The sequence below is a fragment of the Scyliorhinus canicula genome, chromosome 14 (genome assembly GCF_902713615.1).
Source record: "Scyliorhinus canicula chromosome 14, sScyCan1.1, whole genome shotgun sequence".
NCBI classification, from domain to species: Eukaryota; Metazoa; Chordata; class Chondrichthyes; order Carcharhiniformes; family Scyliorhinidae; genus Scyliorhinus; species Scyliorhinus canicula.
In genome coordinates, this window is record NC_052159.1 from 20,534,575 (window position 1) to 20,553,866 (window position 19,292).

The 19,292-nt window shown below is 44.6% G+C and overlaps 1 protein-coding gene across 5 annotated transcripts in view; it reads right to left on the reverse strand.

The window, feature by feature from the left end:
* Positions 1-19,292, reverse strand: part of LOC119977846 (regucalcin-like) — a 40,169-nt gene that overhangs the window by 16,617 nt on the left and 4,260 nt on the right. For 2 of the 5 annotated variants that reach the window (XM_038819093.1, XM_038819094.1), the window contains exons 2-3: positions 6,364-6,529; positions 1,501-1,683 (exon numbers count right to left, since the gene is read on the reverse strand). In XM_038819093.1, the coding sequence (XP_038675021.1) occupies positions 1,501-1,683; positions 6,364-6,526 (346 nt within the window). In that variant the 5' untranslated portion in view covers positions 6,527-6,529. Of the gene's footprint in view, positions 1-1,500; positions 1,684-6,363; positions 6,530-8,482; positions 8,584-11,283; positions 11,460-17,150; positions 17,408-19,292 lie in introns of those variants that run through there. The other 3 variants (XM_038819092.1, XM_038819090.1, XM_038819091.1) reach the window with 3 other exon arrangements.

The window sequence follows — 19,292 nt, forward strand, 5'->3', positions numbered from 1 at the left end:
ATGAAAGGCAGGAGGTTTTGAGGGGATTTGAGGAAAACAATTTTCACCCAGAGGGTAGTGGGAATCTGGAATGCGCTGCTTGGGAGGGTGGCTGAGGCAGGAAACCTCAATCTTTAAAAAGTACTTGGATGAGAGCTTGTAATGTCTTAACGTCCAAGATTATGGGCCAAATGCTGGGAAGTGGGACGAGTAGCTTTTGTTTGACAGTGCAGGCTTGATGGGCCGAAGGGACTCTTCTGTACTGTATGATTCTATGCCTCTGCCAGCACAAAACATGATTCAAAACTTGAGATATAAAACGAATATGTTTTAAGAACATATTTCTGAACTTCATTTCAAGTCTGTTATATAATTTAGATATTGGGTGAGACATTCATAGTCACTGGATAGAAAATTTAGCATCTTGATATGAACCCTAAGATTACAACGTAAAAGATACTATGGTTAAATCTCCTCAACCTTTTGAGTAAATTATTGTCCGAACCAGTTACTTTACAATGAAGAAGGCCAAGGGCAGCTGTGCATGGGGACGCCATCATCGCCCAAGTTCCCCTCAAGTCACATATTATTCTTTTTTTTAAAATATAAATTTCGAATACCCAATTCCTTTTTTTCCAAATAAGGGGCAATTTAGCATGGCCAAGCCAACTAGCCTGCACATCTTTTGGGTTGTGGGGGTGAGACCCACACAAACACAGGGAGAATGTGGAAACTCCACACGGACAGTGACCCGGGACCAGGGTCGAACCCAGGTCTTCAGCGCCTTGAGGCATCAGTGCTAACCACTGTGCCACCGTGCCTCCCAAGGTCACATATTATTCCGACTTGGAAATATATTTGTTGTTTTAACACCGAGTCAAAAACCTGGAACTCCATACGTAACAGCAGCACGAGAGCACCTCCACCACACAGGCTACAACCATTCAAGAATTCCCAAACACATCTCGCACTGAGCAATAAATATCAGCATTGCTGCCATGTCTGAAGAATGATTTATTTTTAAAATTCTGACAATGTATCCCTTGCTGCGTTTATAATTATGGGAATCCCTCAATCCTCAATGCCTGTATTGTTCTAGGGGGTCAAGTATAATGACTGCAAAAGAGGAGTTTTTAATGAGGAAAGCCATTCAGCCCCTCTAGATCATTCTTTAGCACAGGGCTAAATCGCTGGCTTTGAAAGCAGACCAAGGCAGGCCAGCAGCACGGTTCAATTCCTGTACCAGCCTCCCCGAACAGGCGCCAGAATGTGGCGACTAGGGGCTTTTCACAGTAACTTCATTTGAAGCCTACTTGTGACAATAAGCGAATTTCATTTCATTTCAAACGAAAGCCTCCATCTGCCGCCTTCACCCCCCCAAACCTTTAAATCTAAAGTATCCCGCCTGAGGTAGATTAAAGTAGACAAGATCAACACCGGGGTAAAATGCTGAAATTCACTTTCAACTAAGCGACATGTGGACGGAGGTGGGAAATATAAAAGAAATGGATTGTGACAAACCTGAAAAGAAACGGCCAGCAGGATCCACTTTGCCATCATTAAACCTGTTGTTTGCTTTATCCTGGTCGACCGAAGCTATTTCAGTAACTGTCTCCTGTTCCCAGTCCAGGAAGGCAAACCTCTTTCCAACTGCCAGAACGTACCCCCCGGATCTTCGAGGGACCACTGATCCAACAGGACCACCTGCGGAATGACAGGCGCACACAATTCAGTCACGTGAAACATTCTTGGAATTATAGTGCAGAAGGAGGCCATTCGGTCCATCAAGTCTGCACGCGACCCTCCAAAACCCGTGGAGCAACTGGAAGCCCTCTTCCAGAGAGTACAGGCTACTGCCCTGGTGATCAATCTCGCACAGGGTCAGTTCGCTATAGCTAAAGTCACCTATCCAGCACACGTATTGGGTCAAGGACAGATACTGCCCAGGGCCACCAAGGTACAGGCTCCAGCCCAGTTCCCCATTCCCACCACAAAGCAGGAAAGGGGGGGAGGGGGTGAGTTCTACTACAGGTTTGTCCTGAGCTTTAGCACAATTGCCACCCCACTGACTGACCCACTGCAGAAAAAAAGCAACGGTAGTGTGGGCTGAGAAATGCCAGACACCTTTCAAAAAGCTAAAGGTTCCCACCACCCGTGCTTGTGGCCCGGGATTTTAACCAGGCATTTAAAGCAGGCATTGATGTGAGTGACAAACAGCAGGATGAATCCGGAATAGAGACACAAATTAAGTACTGCTCTAAAAAGCATCAGTAACAGTATTCCACAAATGAGAAGGAGACTCTCGGGCAGTTGCTCGCTCTCAAACATTTCGAGACACATGTCCAAAACAGGTACGGTGAGGCCACAGTCTATGCCAGGGGTGGGCAAACTTTTCCGTGCAAGGGCCACATTCAGAAATTCACAATTTTAAAGGGCTGCATAGTATATTAAGTAAAATAATTAATATTTAAAATAGCCAAAATAAAAGGTTTTTAAAGAAAAAAAAAGCAATTAATTTTTATTAATTAATATTTTAAAGTAGAAACTTTACATGAAACACATTTGTTTGAAAAACAAAGTAACTCAGTTTAAAGAAAAAAAAGCAATTAATTTTTATTAATTAATATTTTAAAGTAGAAACTTCACATGAAACACATGTTGTGCCGAGCAATGATCACCCTACTCAAGTCAATGTATCCACCCTATACCAGTAACCCAACAGCCCCCCCATTAACCTTAAAATTTAAAAATAAAATTTTTTAAAATTTTTTTTTATTTTTTTTTAAATGACTTGCTCTTGGTGGGCTGCATAAAGACCTTTGGCGGGCCGCATGTGGCCCGCGGGCCATAGTTTGCCCACCCCTGGTCTATACCGACCACAACCCATGAACTTTTGTGGAAAAGTCTTCCAACCATGTCACTTAAAAACCACCCATATTCCTGGGAAAGCGAACATGATTGTGGACACTGTGTTCAGAACTTAAAGCAGCCCAGTTAGGACAGAGAAGAGATCAAATTGACCATTGCTAAGAGAGTGAATGTGTATGTGAGAGATAGCTCAGTTGGCTGGCTGGTTGATTTGTGATGCACAGCAAGCTAGCAGCATGGGTTCAATCCCTGTGCTGGCTGAGGTTATTCATGATCTTGCCCCTTGCCTGAGGTGTGGTGATCCTCAGGTTAAATCACCACCAGTCAGCTCGCCCCCTCAAAGGGGAAAGCAGCCTCTGGTCATCTGGAACTATACCTGCTGTTTTGTAAAAACAATTTCTCCCTTTTTGTAATGAAATTAGAATGAATCTCATATCGTTCCACAAGGAAGGAAAGTATTATAATTATGGAGATAAAACCAGGGAATTATAAACAGAACTATTGAACATTAAAAAAAGACTGGAGTTATATATTTTAAAATAGACAACGACCCAGAAGATGGCTGAAAATGTGCAGCTACCCTGTGATAGGAATGGACGCAGGGGGTTTAACTTAGGAACAATGGAACACTTCCCTGTGCTTTCAGACAAGGTCATTCTAAACAACTCCAAAGACTGATTACCATCTCCGATAAAGACATAGGAATATAATGGCTGTCACTTCCATAATGGCAATTATGCCATCTCCTATCATAACTGCCTAGACCGACTAATGGGCTCCAGTTTGAATACACAAAGCCAGGGGTTAAAAACTAGCTGAGAGAGCTGTCCAGGGCATGTGTGCGTGTGTGTGTGTATTGTAAGAAAAGCAGATGGAAATTTGCTGCAGCAAAGAGCATACAGGAACCATGGCAGGGCCCCTACAAAAATAGTCAGTTTTTGCAGGAACATCTAAAACTCTCTGAATGTGAAAGTCGATCAGCCAGCAAGAACTGCAGCTCGAACCATAACTGAAATGTCTCTACCAAATATAAGAATATCCGATCTGAAGAATCAGCTACTGGAATCAACTTGTATTGGTTATAACATGTCATCATCTACTCCTCGCAACTCAAGGACTGTTCTGTAAAATGTTTTATTTATGTTTACATACTATGGGACTGAATTCTTACTTTTAATCGGTATGAATGTAGGTGCATGTGTTTTACCATTTCTCCGTATCTTTTTAGTAGTTAATAAACTTAGGCCGGGATTCTCCGTTTGGGAGATGAAGTATTCCCGCCGGGATTTAATAGTGTGCAATTGGCATTTTCATTGGGAGCGCTATTCATTCCGCAATCCTGGGCATGCAAATGGGCCAGCACTCTGCCGGCGAGAATTGGAAGCAATTCCCGGCCGAATGGACAGTGTTACCGCTGGGGCCAGAATTAGTGCTAAAGAGCCTGACAACTGGAGCTGTTGTTAAGAGGTCCACTCAGCACACACTCATTGCAGCCACAAAGATTCTCAGGGAGGACCTGCGCCCAATTTCAGGGGTTTGAAGTGGACCCACTGCTCGATATCAATGAGGAGAGGAAGGACACCCTCTTCCCCAGGGTGGGACACAGACTCAAACCCACCCTCAAGAACAGCGCCCGAGAGGTGGTGGCAGAGGCAGTCAGTGCTGCCAGTCTCACCAGGAGGAGACAGCTCGGGATCCTGGGTTGGGGGGGGGGGGGGGGGGGGGGGGGTGTCACCGGTGAGGCCTCTGCCCCAAGAGGGGCAGAGTACCTGGGAGGGTTATAAAAGCTGCGGTGCAGGTGTCCTTTGTTTGAGGTGAGCTCTGCTAATCCTCTGCTTCCTCTGCAGTGGGTAACTGCTTCTGCCAACACCTGGTGGGCCACTGACAGAACCTGGCCACGCCCATCCTCTTGATGGGGTATGAAGGTTTCCAGAGGGGTGGTCTGGGTGGGCTTTTGATCCATTTAGGTATTCAGGATCCAAAGGGACTATCTGATAAGCTTACATCAGGCTAAGCCACCAAAAGAGGGAAATCTGTTTCTCTGTTAAGACTCCTAGAAGGGCGGTTTGCACGTTTGGAGGAGTTGAGGGTGAGGTTTGGGGAGTTGTGAGGGGAGGGTTTCAGGTACATGCAGGTGCGGGATTTTGTGAGAAAGTCTGCCGACCTTACTGGTGTTACCGTCTTCTCGTTACTGGAGGGGTGTTGTTGGTGATGGGGTTGGAGGGTGGGGTCAGCTCTGCAATTTATGGGAGAATTTTGTAAGAAGATAGGGCTTCTTGGAGGGCGGCTTAGTGGGAAGAGGAGCTGGGGGTGGTGCCGGAGATGGAACTGTGGTGGGAGGTGTTGTGAAGGTTGAATGCCTCAACATTGTGTGCGAGGCTGGGGCTGATACAGCAAAGGGTGGTACATAAAGCGCATCTGACAAAGTCAAGGATGAGCTGCCTGTTTGAGGGAGGTGGAGGATATTTGTGAGCGGTGTGGGAGGGGCCACACAATCACATACATATGTTTTGGTCCTGCCTGAAGTTGAAGAAGCTGTGGGACCTGTTCTTCAGCACCATGTCGGCAATCTTGCATGTGGACTTAGAGCCTGGTCCCCTGGGGCCATATTTGGGGTGTCCGACTTGCTGGAATTGAAGGTGGGAGAGGGGCAGATGTTTTAGCCTTCGCTTCGCTGATTGCCCACAGGTGAGTACTGTTGGGTGGAGGTCAACTCTTCCTCCTTGTGCCGCAGTATGGCTGGGGGATCGAATGGAATCCTTTATTTGGAGAAGGTGAAATTTGCTCTGAGGGGGACGAGTGAGGGGTTTCACAAGAAATGGGTTTTGCATTTTGGCGAGCTGTTTGCCGCCAAATGCGAGAGGGGAGGGGAGGGGAGGATGGTTTGGAGGTGTTTTGTTTTTGTTTGGGGTTGGCTTTATTTTTGTATATTATGTGTTTTATATGTTTAATTGTTCAAATTTGAATAAAAATATATTTTTTTTAAATAAATTGACACAGAGTCCATCATCCCTCCTCACCAGGGTTTGTACAATATGGGGCTATTTCCGTCGGATGGTAACAAATCAACAACTTTTGGGGAACCTCACCCAGGCTGCTTGTAACACTTGTCCGACTTTGCTCTGTGCACAGATTGACTGCAGCATTTGCCTACATAACAATAGTGACCACACTGCAAAGCCATTCATGTGAAGTACTCGGAGTCATTTTTAAGACAAGTGATAAGTCAATAGATAAATTCAAAGTTTCCTTTCAGTACAGACAAGTGTGCGACAAGCTTTAAGAATCAGGGTGGGGGGGGGGCAGACAAATTCAACGGCACAAAACTAGTCTCAAATTGAACATTGTGCACCCCTCTGGTGATTTTAGAGAGATACATGTTGCGTTAATAGTGGGAGTAACAGGTAATGGTCTTCTAAAAGTGAAGGTTTTCACCCATTTTAATATAGGGAAGAAACAATTGTCATATAAAGCTGGAGGTGGAACGGTCCTATTGGAGACAGATCTTTCACTTACCAACATGTACTTCCTTCACTTGATTGGTGACTGTATTCCATCTGCACACCTTCTCGCCAGTGATGTCCACATAGAGAAGGGAACCATGCTTTTCCTCCCAAACTGGGCTCTCTCCAATTCTGTACTTGTCCCTCACAACACACTCGATCTTAATGCAAGCCATTTCCTGTGAAGAAGATTTAAAAGTCTAAGTTGCTTCCCTCCAAAATGGTTAGGTGGGGTGACTGGGTTATGGGGATGGGCTGGGCTTAAGTGGGGTGCTCTTTCCAAGGGCCGGTGTAGACTTGATGGGCCGAATGGCCTCCTTCTGCCCTGTAAATTCTATGACTCTATGGCTCTCTTGATAATCAGATGGGAAATGGAGGAATATTCATCTCCAGGCATTCAGTACAGATTCCATCTTGCTGATCCATAACACTGGATAGTTCCAATCTTCGCATGAATGCATCTAAATGTTTATTCTTTTCTGGGAGTGTAAATATATGCAACAACTGGCTTTCAGATAGCACCTTTGATATAGTAAAACATCCTGAGGCACTTCACAAGAGAATTAGCAAATGCAATTCTGACTCCGAACCAGATAAATAGATATGATCGTCCCAAGACTGTGATGTGCAACCTTTCATTCTCCGATACCACAAGGAAGTGAATCTTTAGTATTTTGAGCTGAGCATGCGGAAGCAATTGTCATGTCAGGCTAGAGGTAGAACTGTCCACTGGAGTGCGAGCTGAGGTTAAAAGGTGCGGCCATTGTAAAGAAGTGAAGATGGAAGAGTTCCTTACACCTTCCTCAGGCTTCAGTTCAGCCACTCGACGTTGTGATCTCCGTGTTGTCAGTGGGAGTTATTCTGGATAAAATCTGCACAACTTAGACACTCCATTCAGAACCTCAACTCATGGTACAATCTGCTGTGGTGGGATTCGAACCTGGGTCGCCAGAGCATTACCATGGGTCTCTGGATTACTAGTCCAGCGATAATACCACTACGCCACTGCCTCACACAGATGGCATTTATATTGAACATCATTTGGAAGAAGGGCACAGAATGTACTGTGAGGGAGGGCATCAATATTCATAAGATCAGTTGGGAATGATGGGATGTTTCAAAGGCATAAGGGGCAGCAGATTTAAAACAGGGTTAAGAAGAATTTACTTCTCTCAAAGGGTCACTAATCTGTGGAATTCACTACCCCAGAGTTCGGTGGATGCCGGGACATTGAGTAAATTTAAGGAGCAGATAGACAGATGTTTAATTAGCAATGGGTTGAAGGGCTATGGAGAATGGGTAGAATTGAGATTGGCCATGATCGTATTTAATGGCAGAATGGGCTCGAGGGGCTGAATTGCCTACTCCTGCTCCTAGTTCTTATGTTCTTATGTTCTTATGCTCTAAATACTAAGCAGAGGAGGTGACAGTTTGAAGATCCGATCCACAGCAACAGCACAGCCCCTGCACTTGGTGCAAATACAAAATGTTGTAGGGAGACAAAAAATGAGGATTTATTAAGAACAATCTATTAGGACAATTAGCACATAGTGTAGGGCAGTGTACTAAAGCAATTTTCATAAAGATGCCAGCTAAAAGCTGCCGTGGCACCAGTTACAGCAGTTAGTACAAGGATCGAGCAACATGTTCCGGTTAAACCAGTTTCAGTGACCTTAAACAGTTTGTTCTTAAGACACAATCTACATTAAAGATTAACAAACATGTTTTTCTAACTCAACCTATGGACCACACACATCCATCAGTGCTGGCATCAAGTAGGAAGGTTAGGGAGGAATCCATAGAAAAACCAAAGGGAGATGATACTCACTCTGCCTGGGAGCACATACGTAACTTGTTTAATGTAAAATTTAAAACAGACATGAAATGAAAATGAAAATCGCTTTTTGTCACGAGTAGGCTTCAATGAAGTTATTGTGAAAAGCCCCTAGTCGCCACATTCCGGCGCCTGTTCGGAGAGGCTGGTACGGGAATTGAACAGTGCTGCTGTCCTGCCTGGGTCTGCTTTAAAAGCCAGCGGTTTAGCCCAGTGTGCTATGATCCAATGTACACAATATTCTTCCGACGTAACCACACTCTGTAACCTACAAAACTACACTCTGTATAAATGTCACCTGATTCTTTGCGTTGGCAGAGTCAGCTCTGGAGGTCTATCTCTGAAGCTATGCTATCCCAACGCGTTGGTCAATAAACGATCGTTCCGTACCCGAGACTCCTCCGATTATTCCATGGAAAAGAGCAAAACCACAACAAAGGTTTACGGCTCATTACTATCTTCAGCCGGAAGTGCAGACTGGATAACCCATCTGGACTCCCATCGTGACAGATGCCAGTCTCCAGCCAATTCTATTGACTCTACATGACATCAAGAAATGACTCAGTGCACTGGACATGGCAAATGCTGTGGCTTTGACAACATTCCAGATCTAATACTAAAGTGCAGTCTCCAGAATGAGCCACACTTCCAGCCAAGCTATCCCAGTACAGCTACAAATTACACATCAACCTGAGAAAGTGGAAAGTTACTCGAGTACGTTCTGCCCACAAAAAGCAGGGCAAATCCAATCTGGTCAATTACGGCCCCAGCTACCCACTCGCAATATTACAATCCCGGACCAGGCCCCAATAGTGGCTAGGCTAATGGACAGAAACCCCAATATTTTATTTTAATTTTGTGAGACTGTGAGGGAAGGATACCTTGCTCCAGGAGTGATTTCACGCAAAATAGGGATATGGCATATTAAAACAAAGTTTATTACAACATAACATTAAAATATCTTTATCATCATGCAAAAAAAAGCTCATTATTATCCCTTAAACAATGCTAATCAATACAGTGACACAATAACCCTTAACTGCTATCTTTACTTTCACTCAAACAACAGAACCATCTAGGTCCAAATTCACTTTTAAATACCGTCAGCACACAGGAGCACTTGCTGTACAAAGATGTCTTGAAATTCCACTTTAAGCAAGAGAGATCTTTTTACACTGCTTTACAGAAAGACCCCGTCTGAACAATGCAGGATCAGTGGCTGAAGTCTTCAGAAACAGTCTTCATATTTTGACTTCCATCTCCCATCTAAACTCTCTGAACTATTTGGAAAGATACTGCTACTGTCTACAAACATCTCTTTAACTGAACTTCATCGAGAGCAGATGCTTGACTTCTGTTCATATCCCAATCTAAAACTTAACTGCTTTTCGGCAAAATGGCTGGTACTCTAGCTCCTCCCATTAGTTACATCATCTTATCAAGCAGAAACTCAATGGGCGGGATTCTCCGTCCTGCTGCACCCGTTTTCTGGTGCAGCGTGCCCCTGCCGGCAGTGTGATTCTCCACCCCTGCAGCCGGCCAATGGGGTTTCCCATTGTGGGACCCCCTTACTGCGCCAAATACATATAATACATATATCTGAAATCCCTTCATTCATCACAGCAAAGTGATGGGAGGCGCTGTCGACAGTGTTATCAAGCAACACCCACACCTACTCAGCAATGGTTCCACCAGGATCATTTAGGTCATGACCGTGTTACGGCCTTCATTCAAAAATGGACAAAAGAGCTGAACTGCAGAGGCAAAATGAGAGCGACTGCCTTTGACGCTGAGACACTTGACTGAACATGGCACTAAGGAACTCTAGCAAAATCAGTCAATGGGAATCATGGGGAAAACTCACTACTTGTTGGAGTCATATGCAGCACAAAAGGAGACGGATGTGATTGATCCAGGCCAATCAACTCAGCAGCAGGACATCATTGCAGGGGTTTCTCAGGGCGGTGTCTAGGGGGCGTCCATCTTCAGCTGCTTCATCAATTACCTTCCCTCCATCGTATGGTCAGAAGCGAAAATGTTTGCTGATAATTGCACAATGTTCAGCACCATTTACAAGTAGTCCACACCCACGTGCAACAAAACCCGTGCAACATTAAGTCTCGAGAGAATAAGTGACAAGTAACATTCATGGCACAATAGTACCAGGCAATGACCATCTTCTGGTCATTTAAAAAAAGAATAACTTTCATTTGTATAGCACCTTTCTCTACCTCAAGACATGTCAAAGCACTTTACAGCTAATTAAGTATGGGGCTGGTTTAGCTCAGTGGGCTAGACAGCTGGTTTGTGATGCAGCACAAGGTCAGCATTGTGGGTTCAATTCCCATACCAGCTGAGAATTCTGATTTCTCCCTCTGTGTACCCAAACAGGTGCCAGAATGTGGTGACTAGGGGCTTTTCACAGTAACTTCATTGCATTGTTAATGTCAGCCTACTTGTGACAATAAAGATTATTAATTATTAATTCACCGTGAAAGAGTTGAATCCCCACATCCTGGGGGTACAATTGACCAGAAACCTAACTTGACCAGCCATATGAATACTTGGCGCTACAAGTATAAATTTAAAGCACACAATTATTTTTTTTCCAATTAAGGGAAATTTAGCATGGCCAATCCACCTACCATGCACATCTTTTTGGGTTGTGGGGGTGAGATCCACGCAGACACAGGGAGAATGTGCAAACTCCACACGGACAGTGACCCAGGGCCGTAAACTGGCTGCTATATTTCCTTCATTACAATAATAACCACACACATTCTCCCCGTGTCTGCGTGGGTTTCACCCCCACAACCCAAAGATGTGCAGGTTAGGTAGATTGGCTACACTAAATTGCCCCTTAATTGAAAATAAATAAATAAATGATTGGGTACTCTAAATTAAAAAAAACAACAGTAACCACACTTCAAAAATACTTAATTAGCTGTAAAGTACTTTGACATGTCTTAAGGTAGAGAAAGGCGCTAAACAAATGGAAGTTATTCTGTTTTTTAAATTGACGATATTGATCAATACACCAATTAAAATATCTAAATCAAGCAGGATGTCGTGAGAGATTTTATGAGGAACGGCACTCACAGGGTAATGCAAAGACTGAGGAGACCACAGATTATAGTCGCTCAGCTCAAGATCCAGGGTGACCAACTTTTCTTCTCTTCATTTCCTTACCACGGTCCCAGCATGACAGCGTTTCCTCCAAACTCTTTATTCTTGGTTGAAGCTGAGGTTATTACTCGCTCCACATACCAAGGATGCAGTTTCTCATGGTCTCGGGACCGCATTGGAACCTCAGGACAAAATAAGCTATCTTATCCATTTTTGTGCACAAAAAAGAATAAACACGAGAGGATTCGCTCAAACCAAGGCTATTTCGTGCGTCAACAGTTATAACCTTACAGATGGGTTGACATTCTTCAGATATCTCTGAAGTGGCTGCTTTTACTCACAACCTTTGGGTGCAAAGTTCAATATGTGGTGCCACATTTTTTGATGGTGATTTAATGCCGCATCTGCCATTGTAGAATGCAACATTCGAACTAATGCCCTCTTTTAACCTGGCACAGCTGAACCGGTGTTCAACAGTAGGAAGGACTCTCCAAACAGTACTATTTAAAGGGATCATCAACTACTTTTGGATCAGTTGTCAGTTGATTTCTAGTGACTGTTTGTCGATATTGTAAACGTGTCTCGTTATTTCTAGATTCCTTCAAAGTTGTTCAAAGTCGACAGGGAGTGGTGTGGCACATGTTGAAGGGTTTTAGCCTGACTTCAAGGATTCTGTATAAACTTCTCTCTCCCCAACATGAGTGTAGTAGTTTGCAATGCCCTTGGCCTATCATCTGACAGGGAGCAGGAGCAGAGGCACTTCAGAGCAGGACTGGTTTTCAGAAGAGAGAGGAGGAAGAGTAGGTGGGCTCTCAGCGGGAGGTAACATCTGTCCCATGTGCCCAGGGAGCAGTTCCACAACCTTAACCTCGTAGTGTGTCGGACATTTCCACTTCACCAATGAGATTCTCTTTGAAATCTGCCACTTTTTGCATCCATAACTGAAACCTCAAAGCAGGGCAAAGACATCTTTGCTGACATATGTGTACAGTAAGAAGTCTTACAACACCAGGTTCAAGCCCAACATGTTTGTTTCAAACACTAGCTTTCGGAGCACTGCTCCTTCCTCAGGTGAATGAAGAGGTATGTTCCAGAAACATATATATAGGCAAATCCAAAGATGCCAGAATTTGTCTATATATATGTTTCTGGAACATACCTCTTCATTCACCGGAGGAAGGAGCAGTGCTCCGAAAGCTAGTGTTTGAAACAAACCTGTTGGACTTTAACCTGGTGTTGTAAGACTTCTTACTGTGCTCACCCCAGTCCAACGCCGGCATCTCCACATCATGGCATATGTGTAGGTAGCGGTGAACTTTCATTGTTACAACGCCGTGGGCTAGGGTGCAGTCAATTCTAGCCCCCCTTGATCTGGCGTCACAACACAATTGAATTAACCAATAATTCTTAGAAAAATACCCAAAGTCTTTGGCCCTTGGCTGCACAACAATTACAGTCACCAGGTTTGTAAGTTTAAACACAATTACTTTCTTATTGTAACAAAACTATGATGAAATATGTAGCAAATACAACTGGTCAACTATTATCGAATTCCTAAACCACCACTTTAACTTTCCCCAACCCTCTATATACACACGCGCACACACACACATAAAGACAAACAAGCACAGAGGGGTGAAAATAATAAGTAAAAGGATAAAGAGTGTTTGTTTCAGACAGTTGTCTTTAAGCACACTTTCCATCAAACGAGGCTTTGAGGTTGAGGTTCCTGTTTTCAGTCCGCAATGGTTTTCACTATCGATCATTCATTCAGGTTCTCTGGAGGTTCATATATACAGCAGCTCACAGCATTTCTGTCGTGATAAAAAGAGGGAGAGCAGGCACCACAGCTCCTTCTTCCTTGAGAGTCCAAGTCATAAATCTGCTTTCCTTGGGTCTCTGGAAATCATCCCACTCGAGTAGGACCCAATCCCCACCTGTTACCAGGCAAAATATTGCCTTTTGGCCAATTCATTGGCTACCAGCCAATCGATCGAACCAAGTCTCACCCCATCTCTCAGGCGCCACAAAGCCTGAGTTCTACTGCTCGGAAACTAGCACCATGTACTATGTTGCAACTTTTAAAATCGCTCTTCTCTCTGCTGCTTCATTTAAAGATACATGCCCATTAAGCATTCATGGCTCAATGATACCAGCAAAAAACTAAAGGGGAAATAAGGGAAAACCCTTACATAATGTAAGGAGGCAAATTTGCAACATCTACCCATTTGCTGTGCACTGTTGCATAAGGGACGTCATTAAGGTACTAAATTCCAAGTGAGCTGAATGCAGTTTATTTTATTTTCCCAAAATGAATTGACTTTGTAAGGGTTTCAGGATCCCCCATTGTGCCGGGTGCCATGTACTGGTGTAAAGGCCCTTCCTCTTGATTCCCTGATTTCTATTTGTTTTATTTTGTCATTGCCATTTTGATCCATGAATCCTTACTAGACATATGCCTTTATGTTGAGCAGGGGAGCTGAGGAAGTCAAAAGTTGCAAAATAGTGTGCAATGAAGAAATTGGATTTTGAACAGAAGAGATCAGACTTTCTGGCACCCAAGAGATTGGAAAGATTCAGTTTGATTGGATGGCTGGTTACCAATGGATTGGCCAAGAACTGTATTCTGCCCGGCAACAGCCATGATTGTGTCCTGCCAGGTGGGGGTTTTCAGAGAACCTGAAAGAAAGCTCTTGGACGCTGAGAGGAGGAATTAGCACTGCTGCCTTACTGTGCTGAGGATCCGGATTCAATCCCGGCCCCGGGTCACTGTTCATGTGGGGTTTTCACATTCTCACTGTATCTGCGTGTGTCTCACCCCGACAACCCACAGATGTGCATGTTAGCTGGATTGGCCATGCTAAATTGCTCTTTAATTGGAAAAAAAGAATTGGGCACTTTAAATTTGAAACAAAGAAGTTGATAACCACCTTGCACCTCAAGGTGAGCTCCTCCTCCACAACTCAACTGGCAAACTTATTTTTTTCCAAATGCAGGAACTCTGCCAAATCTCTCATCCCTGCCTTTGACAGATCCAAGTTCCACCAACACAGCATGATCCGTCTCCGGGCTATCAGGAAGGCAAAGGCCAAGACGCGGCCTCACTTCCCACCTGTACTCCCAGATCCTCTGGCACCCCAAATATCGCCACCTCCAGACACAAAGCTATTCTCCTCCCAAATTCTTTGACATTGTCTGAAAATCCCTTCCAAAATCTCCCTCAACCTCAGACATACCCAAAACATATGTCCATGTTTCGCCAGCCTATCCGCACTACACCGCCCACACCTATCCTCCACCCCTAAAAATAGGCACCTCATCCTGAACACCCATGGAGCCTTCCATGCTCACACAAACCTCAATATCATTCCATTCACCTTCCTAAAAAAGGACTTCAGAACAAAAATCAGGAGGTTCTGGAATACAAACAAAAGCTTCAGCAGTACAGTCATCGTCACCGGCTGCACATGTCCCACCAAAGACAATGGCAAGGCAACACATCCCACCTCATGAAGTCCACCTTCATTCCCTCCACCAGCTGCGCCAAGTTCAGCTTGTGCACCTTGGCCCAACTCCCTCCCACCTGTATCCAAGATAGGGAAAGCTTGACCCCACCACCTGCAATGGCAATTCTCCCAGCCTCCTCTCCTGTCCCCATGCATTAATTGGGAACACCTCGCTTTTCCCCATATTCAGCGGCCAAACTCACCTAGAATCCCCATGATCCTATTGAAGCTCCCAATCGGGTCCAAAACATACAACAGGAGGTCATCTGTATGGGTGGTAATGATCCTTAACTAACTAATAATAATTTTTATTAGTGTCACAAGTAGACTTACATTGACACTGCAATGAAGTTACTGTGAAAATCCCCTAGTCGTCACACTCCGGCACCTGTTCGGGTACACAGAGGAAGAATTCAGACTGTCCAATTCACCTCACAAGCATGTCTTTCAGGTCTTGTGTGAGGAAACCGGAGCGCCTGAAGGAAACAGACACAGGGAGAAATTGCAGATTCCAGACAGACAGTGACCCAAGCGGGAACTGAACCCGGGACCCTGGCGTTGTGAAGCAACAGAGCTAACCACTGTGCTACCATGCCGCCCACTAACCCTCAAATGTTTTGGAGTCGGAGGCATCTGGAAATGTCAGATTCCTAGTTAGGTTGTATGTGCGGGAGCCCTGCAGGCTGCGAGTAAAACTATCTGCTCCTTTTCCTCTCCATCGACTTTATTTGCCGTGAAAAAGTCATGGAGACGCTTTACGTAAAGCACCCATTGCTCCGTGTGGGAGTCGAATGGTTCTAGTTTACCAAAAAGGGGCACTGTCACTCATGGACTGCGAAACGTGTTTGCGTCGATGGAGAGGTTTTCAGATGAGGTCAGCTCATCCGATTTCTGTAGCAACAGGAAGGTACTCCGGTGGATCCTCGTCACCAATGTAATATACTGACAGATGACCAATCACCAGATGGATTAACAAATGAATAATTTATTAGAGTAAGAAAGTATATACAAAGAGTGAGACAAATGCTGCCACTCTCCCAAGACTCCAAAATAATTGGGAAACCAGAGTTCCGCCCTCAGGGTTCACGTGCTCTGGCTAAATGGGTCACATGAAATGAAATGAAATGAACTGAAAACCGCTTATTGTCACGAGTCGGCTTCAATTAAGTTACTGTGAAAAGCCACATTCCGGGCGCCTGTTCGGGGAGGCTGGTACGGGAATTGAACCGTGCTGTTGGCCTGCCTTGGTCTGCTTTAAAAACCAGCGATTTAGCCCAGTGTGCTAAACCAGCCCCTCTGGGGACTCGCTCCCTGAAAGGGGCACATGACAACAACCCCTCAGAATCTTTTCAATCAACCCGCCTCTTATTCTTCTAAAAACAGAATCACAGAATTGTGAAGGTGCAGAAGGAGGCCATTTGAAATGAAAAAAAAAGAAAATCGCTTATTGTCACGAGTAGGCTTCAAAGAAGTTGCTGTGAAAAGCCCCTAGTCGCCACATTCCGGCGCCTGTCCGGGGAGGCTGGTACATTTGGCCCATCGTGTCTGCACCAGCCCTCTTAAATGCCTCGATTAAATCTGCCTCCACCACACTTCCACACTCCAGTGGACACAAGCCTAACCTGTCCAAACTTATTGACTGAAATTTCACATAAATAGCAATTTATGTCATTTGAAAGACGAGGGTAGAGTTCGGCTGATAGTCTCAGCAATCACAGCTAAAATTTATATTTGAACATTTGACATGGGGGGGGGTGCTGATATCTTGTAAATGTACCCCAAGATGATTTAATTCAGCATATAAACTCCACCAATAGTTACCCCAACATCAATTACCCCGGGAGCAAATGCCCCAGGATAAATTCCCCCAACGCAAATGATCCAGCATTCAATTACCCCAACAGGAATGAGTCAAAACATAAAATACCCCAGCATGCAGACCCCTGCAGCCAGAATGACTGCCTCCAGCCAGGGAAGGGAGATATTGGAACACACAATGTATCCGAGACTGTGAAAGTAGAACAATGAGTCACTAGATGTATCTTTTTGGACTTATACACGAGATGTTATAAAATCTACTGACCACCGACCGTAAACAAAAAATAGACGATCTCGATATTCATCCCCGAGCTAATTGATCATCATTTTCCCAGAGGATATTTGCCCGAGGGAAATTGACACAAACTCTCAGATGCCGCTGACTACCTCGCTTCGCTGGGGAAGATTGGGAGAACCCCCGGGAGAATTTACCCCACTTTACCTTGGCAGAAATCACACAAAAAACCTAGTCTCAAAAAATAAACAGGGTTCGCGACTCAGGAGTGGTGGAAATACCTGGTGAGCAGACGGGATCCAGCGCTTGTAGCCAGGTGTGAAGCTGGCACAGTCCAGTCCTTTTTCAAGAAATAAGCTCATTAATATTTAACTCAAACAGTAAACTGGCGGGCGTCGTTGTCAGCAGATCTTCCCCTCTCTGTCAAGCGAGGTAGACCTTTCAAATTGCGCTGTTGGCTGAATTCTGCCCACCTCGTCCAAGCAAAAGTGGAAGGGGGTCGCTGGCCCATTAATGATTTGTAAGATTTCCACAAAGTGGTTACTCATCTCCAGTTGAGTATTTGGTCTGGAATTCCCTAGTTTCACATTTTTCTTCTGCCTAATCTACAAAACAAAGAAGCGGTGCCTGATTAGATTGGATTTTTACTCCAGTCAAAATCCGCAAGGTACCTTCTGGGCAGCAGGGTAGCATGGTGGTTAGCATAAATGCTTCACAGCTCCAGGGTCCCAGGTTCGATTCCCGGCTGGGTCACTGTCTGTGAGGAGTCTGCACGTCCTCCCCGTGTATGCGTGGGTTTCCTCTGGGTGCTCCAGTTTCCTCCCACAGTCCAAAGATGTGCGGGTTAGGTGGATTGGCCATGCTAAATTGCCCGTAGTGTCCTAATAAAAGTAAGATTAAGGGGGGGTTGTTGGGTTACGGGTATAGGGTGGATACGTGGGCTTGAGTGGGGTGATCATGGCTCGGCACAACATTGAGGGCCGAAGGGCCTGTTCTGTGCTGTACTGTTCTATGTTCTAAAAGCAGACTCAAAAAGACTCAGTCAAAAGATGCCGGTGCTTATGTAGTTACATTGTGTACCTTGTGTTGCCCTATTATGTATTTTCTTTTATTTCCTTTTCTTTTCATGTACTTAATGATCTGTTGAGCTGCTCGCAGAAAAATACTTTTCACTGTACCTCGGCACATGTGTCAATAAACAAAATCCAAATCTGAGTCGAAGAGAAGGCACCTGAAAGATTAGGATGGCAGCAGCAGGGAGTGTCATAATATACACATCAGTATATGATGGTGCAGAGACACACACTGACTGACACACTGCAAGACCAATCAACACACACAACACAGCAGCCAATCACCAGTTCGAGCACACTCACTATAAAGACAGAGGGCACTAGTTTTCCCGCTCATTCGGGATGCAGCCTCTAAGAAGGACGAGCTCACAGCTTGTAGCCCAGATCTTTACCATGTGCTGATAGTATAGACTGGTTAGGATAGGCATAGGTCTTCAGTTTAATCTAGCATAGTGGCCACCCACAGTGAAAGTATGTTCAACAGTTTCTAGCTTATTAAAATAGTGTTGTACTATTTCAAGTGTTGGTAGCCTGTATGTGTTACTGCTGAGGTAAACGCAGTCTCCACAGATCTAGAGTACCCAACACATCAGGGGGTCGCATCTCAAGGGAAACGAAGACCAGGGGCTGGTTTAGCACAGGGCTAAAGAGCTGGCTTTTAAAACAGACCAAGGCATGCCAGCAGCACGGTTCAATTCCCGTACCAGCCTCCCCGAACAGGTGCCGGAATGTGGCGACTAGGGGCTTTTCACAGTAACTTCATTTGAAGCCTACTTGTGACAATAAGCGATTTTCATTTCATTTCATTCAAGACCTGTTTCATCACATTTGCTTTATTGTTTGGAGATGAGAAGCACAAGTATTGTGATTTCACACAAAAGGGCGTTTTAAAATTTGTTCGTGGGGCGTGGGCATTGTTGGTAATGCCAGCATTTAGCAACCATCCCCAATTGTCCTTGAGGAGATGAAGGTGGTGGAATGAAATGGATTAATTTTGATTTCACTTCTAAATTAAATAAGGAGAGCTATTTCCTGACTGAGGAACAGGCGCATTCCTGTTTTAATTTTTTTTCAAACAAAACGTCCTGAAACAGTGTTCCCCAGCACCTGTTTTCAGAGATTTAACCCCCTTTATACGAGATATTGTAATCCTTAGTTAAGTATTTGTAACGTGACATTCAAGCACGGGGGCTGCAAGAAGATTATAAAACCAAGATTTTTTTTATTTCACTGGCCGTCAAATCTTTAGACATATTTTTTTAATATAAATTTAGAGTACTCAATTCATTTTTTCCAATTAAGGGGCAATTTAGCGTGGCCAATCCATCTACCCTGCACATTTTTGGGTTG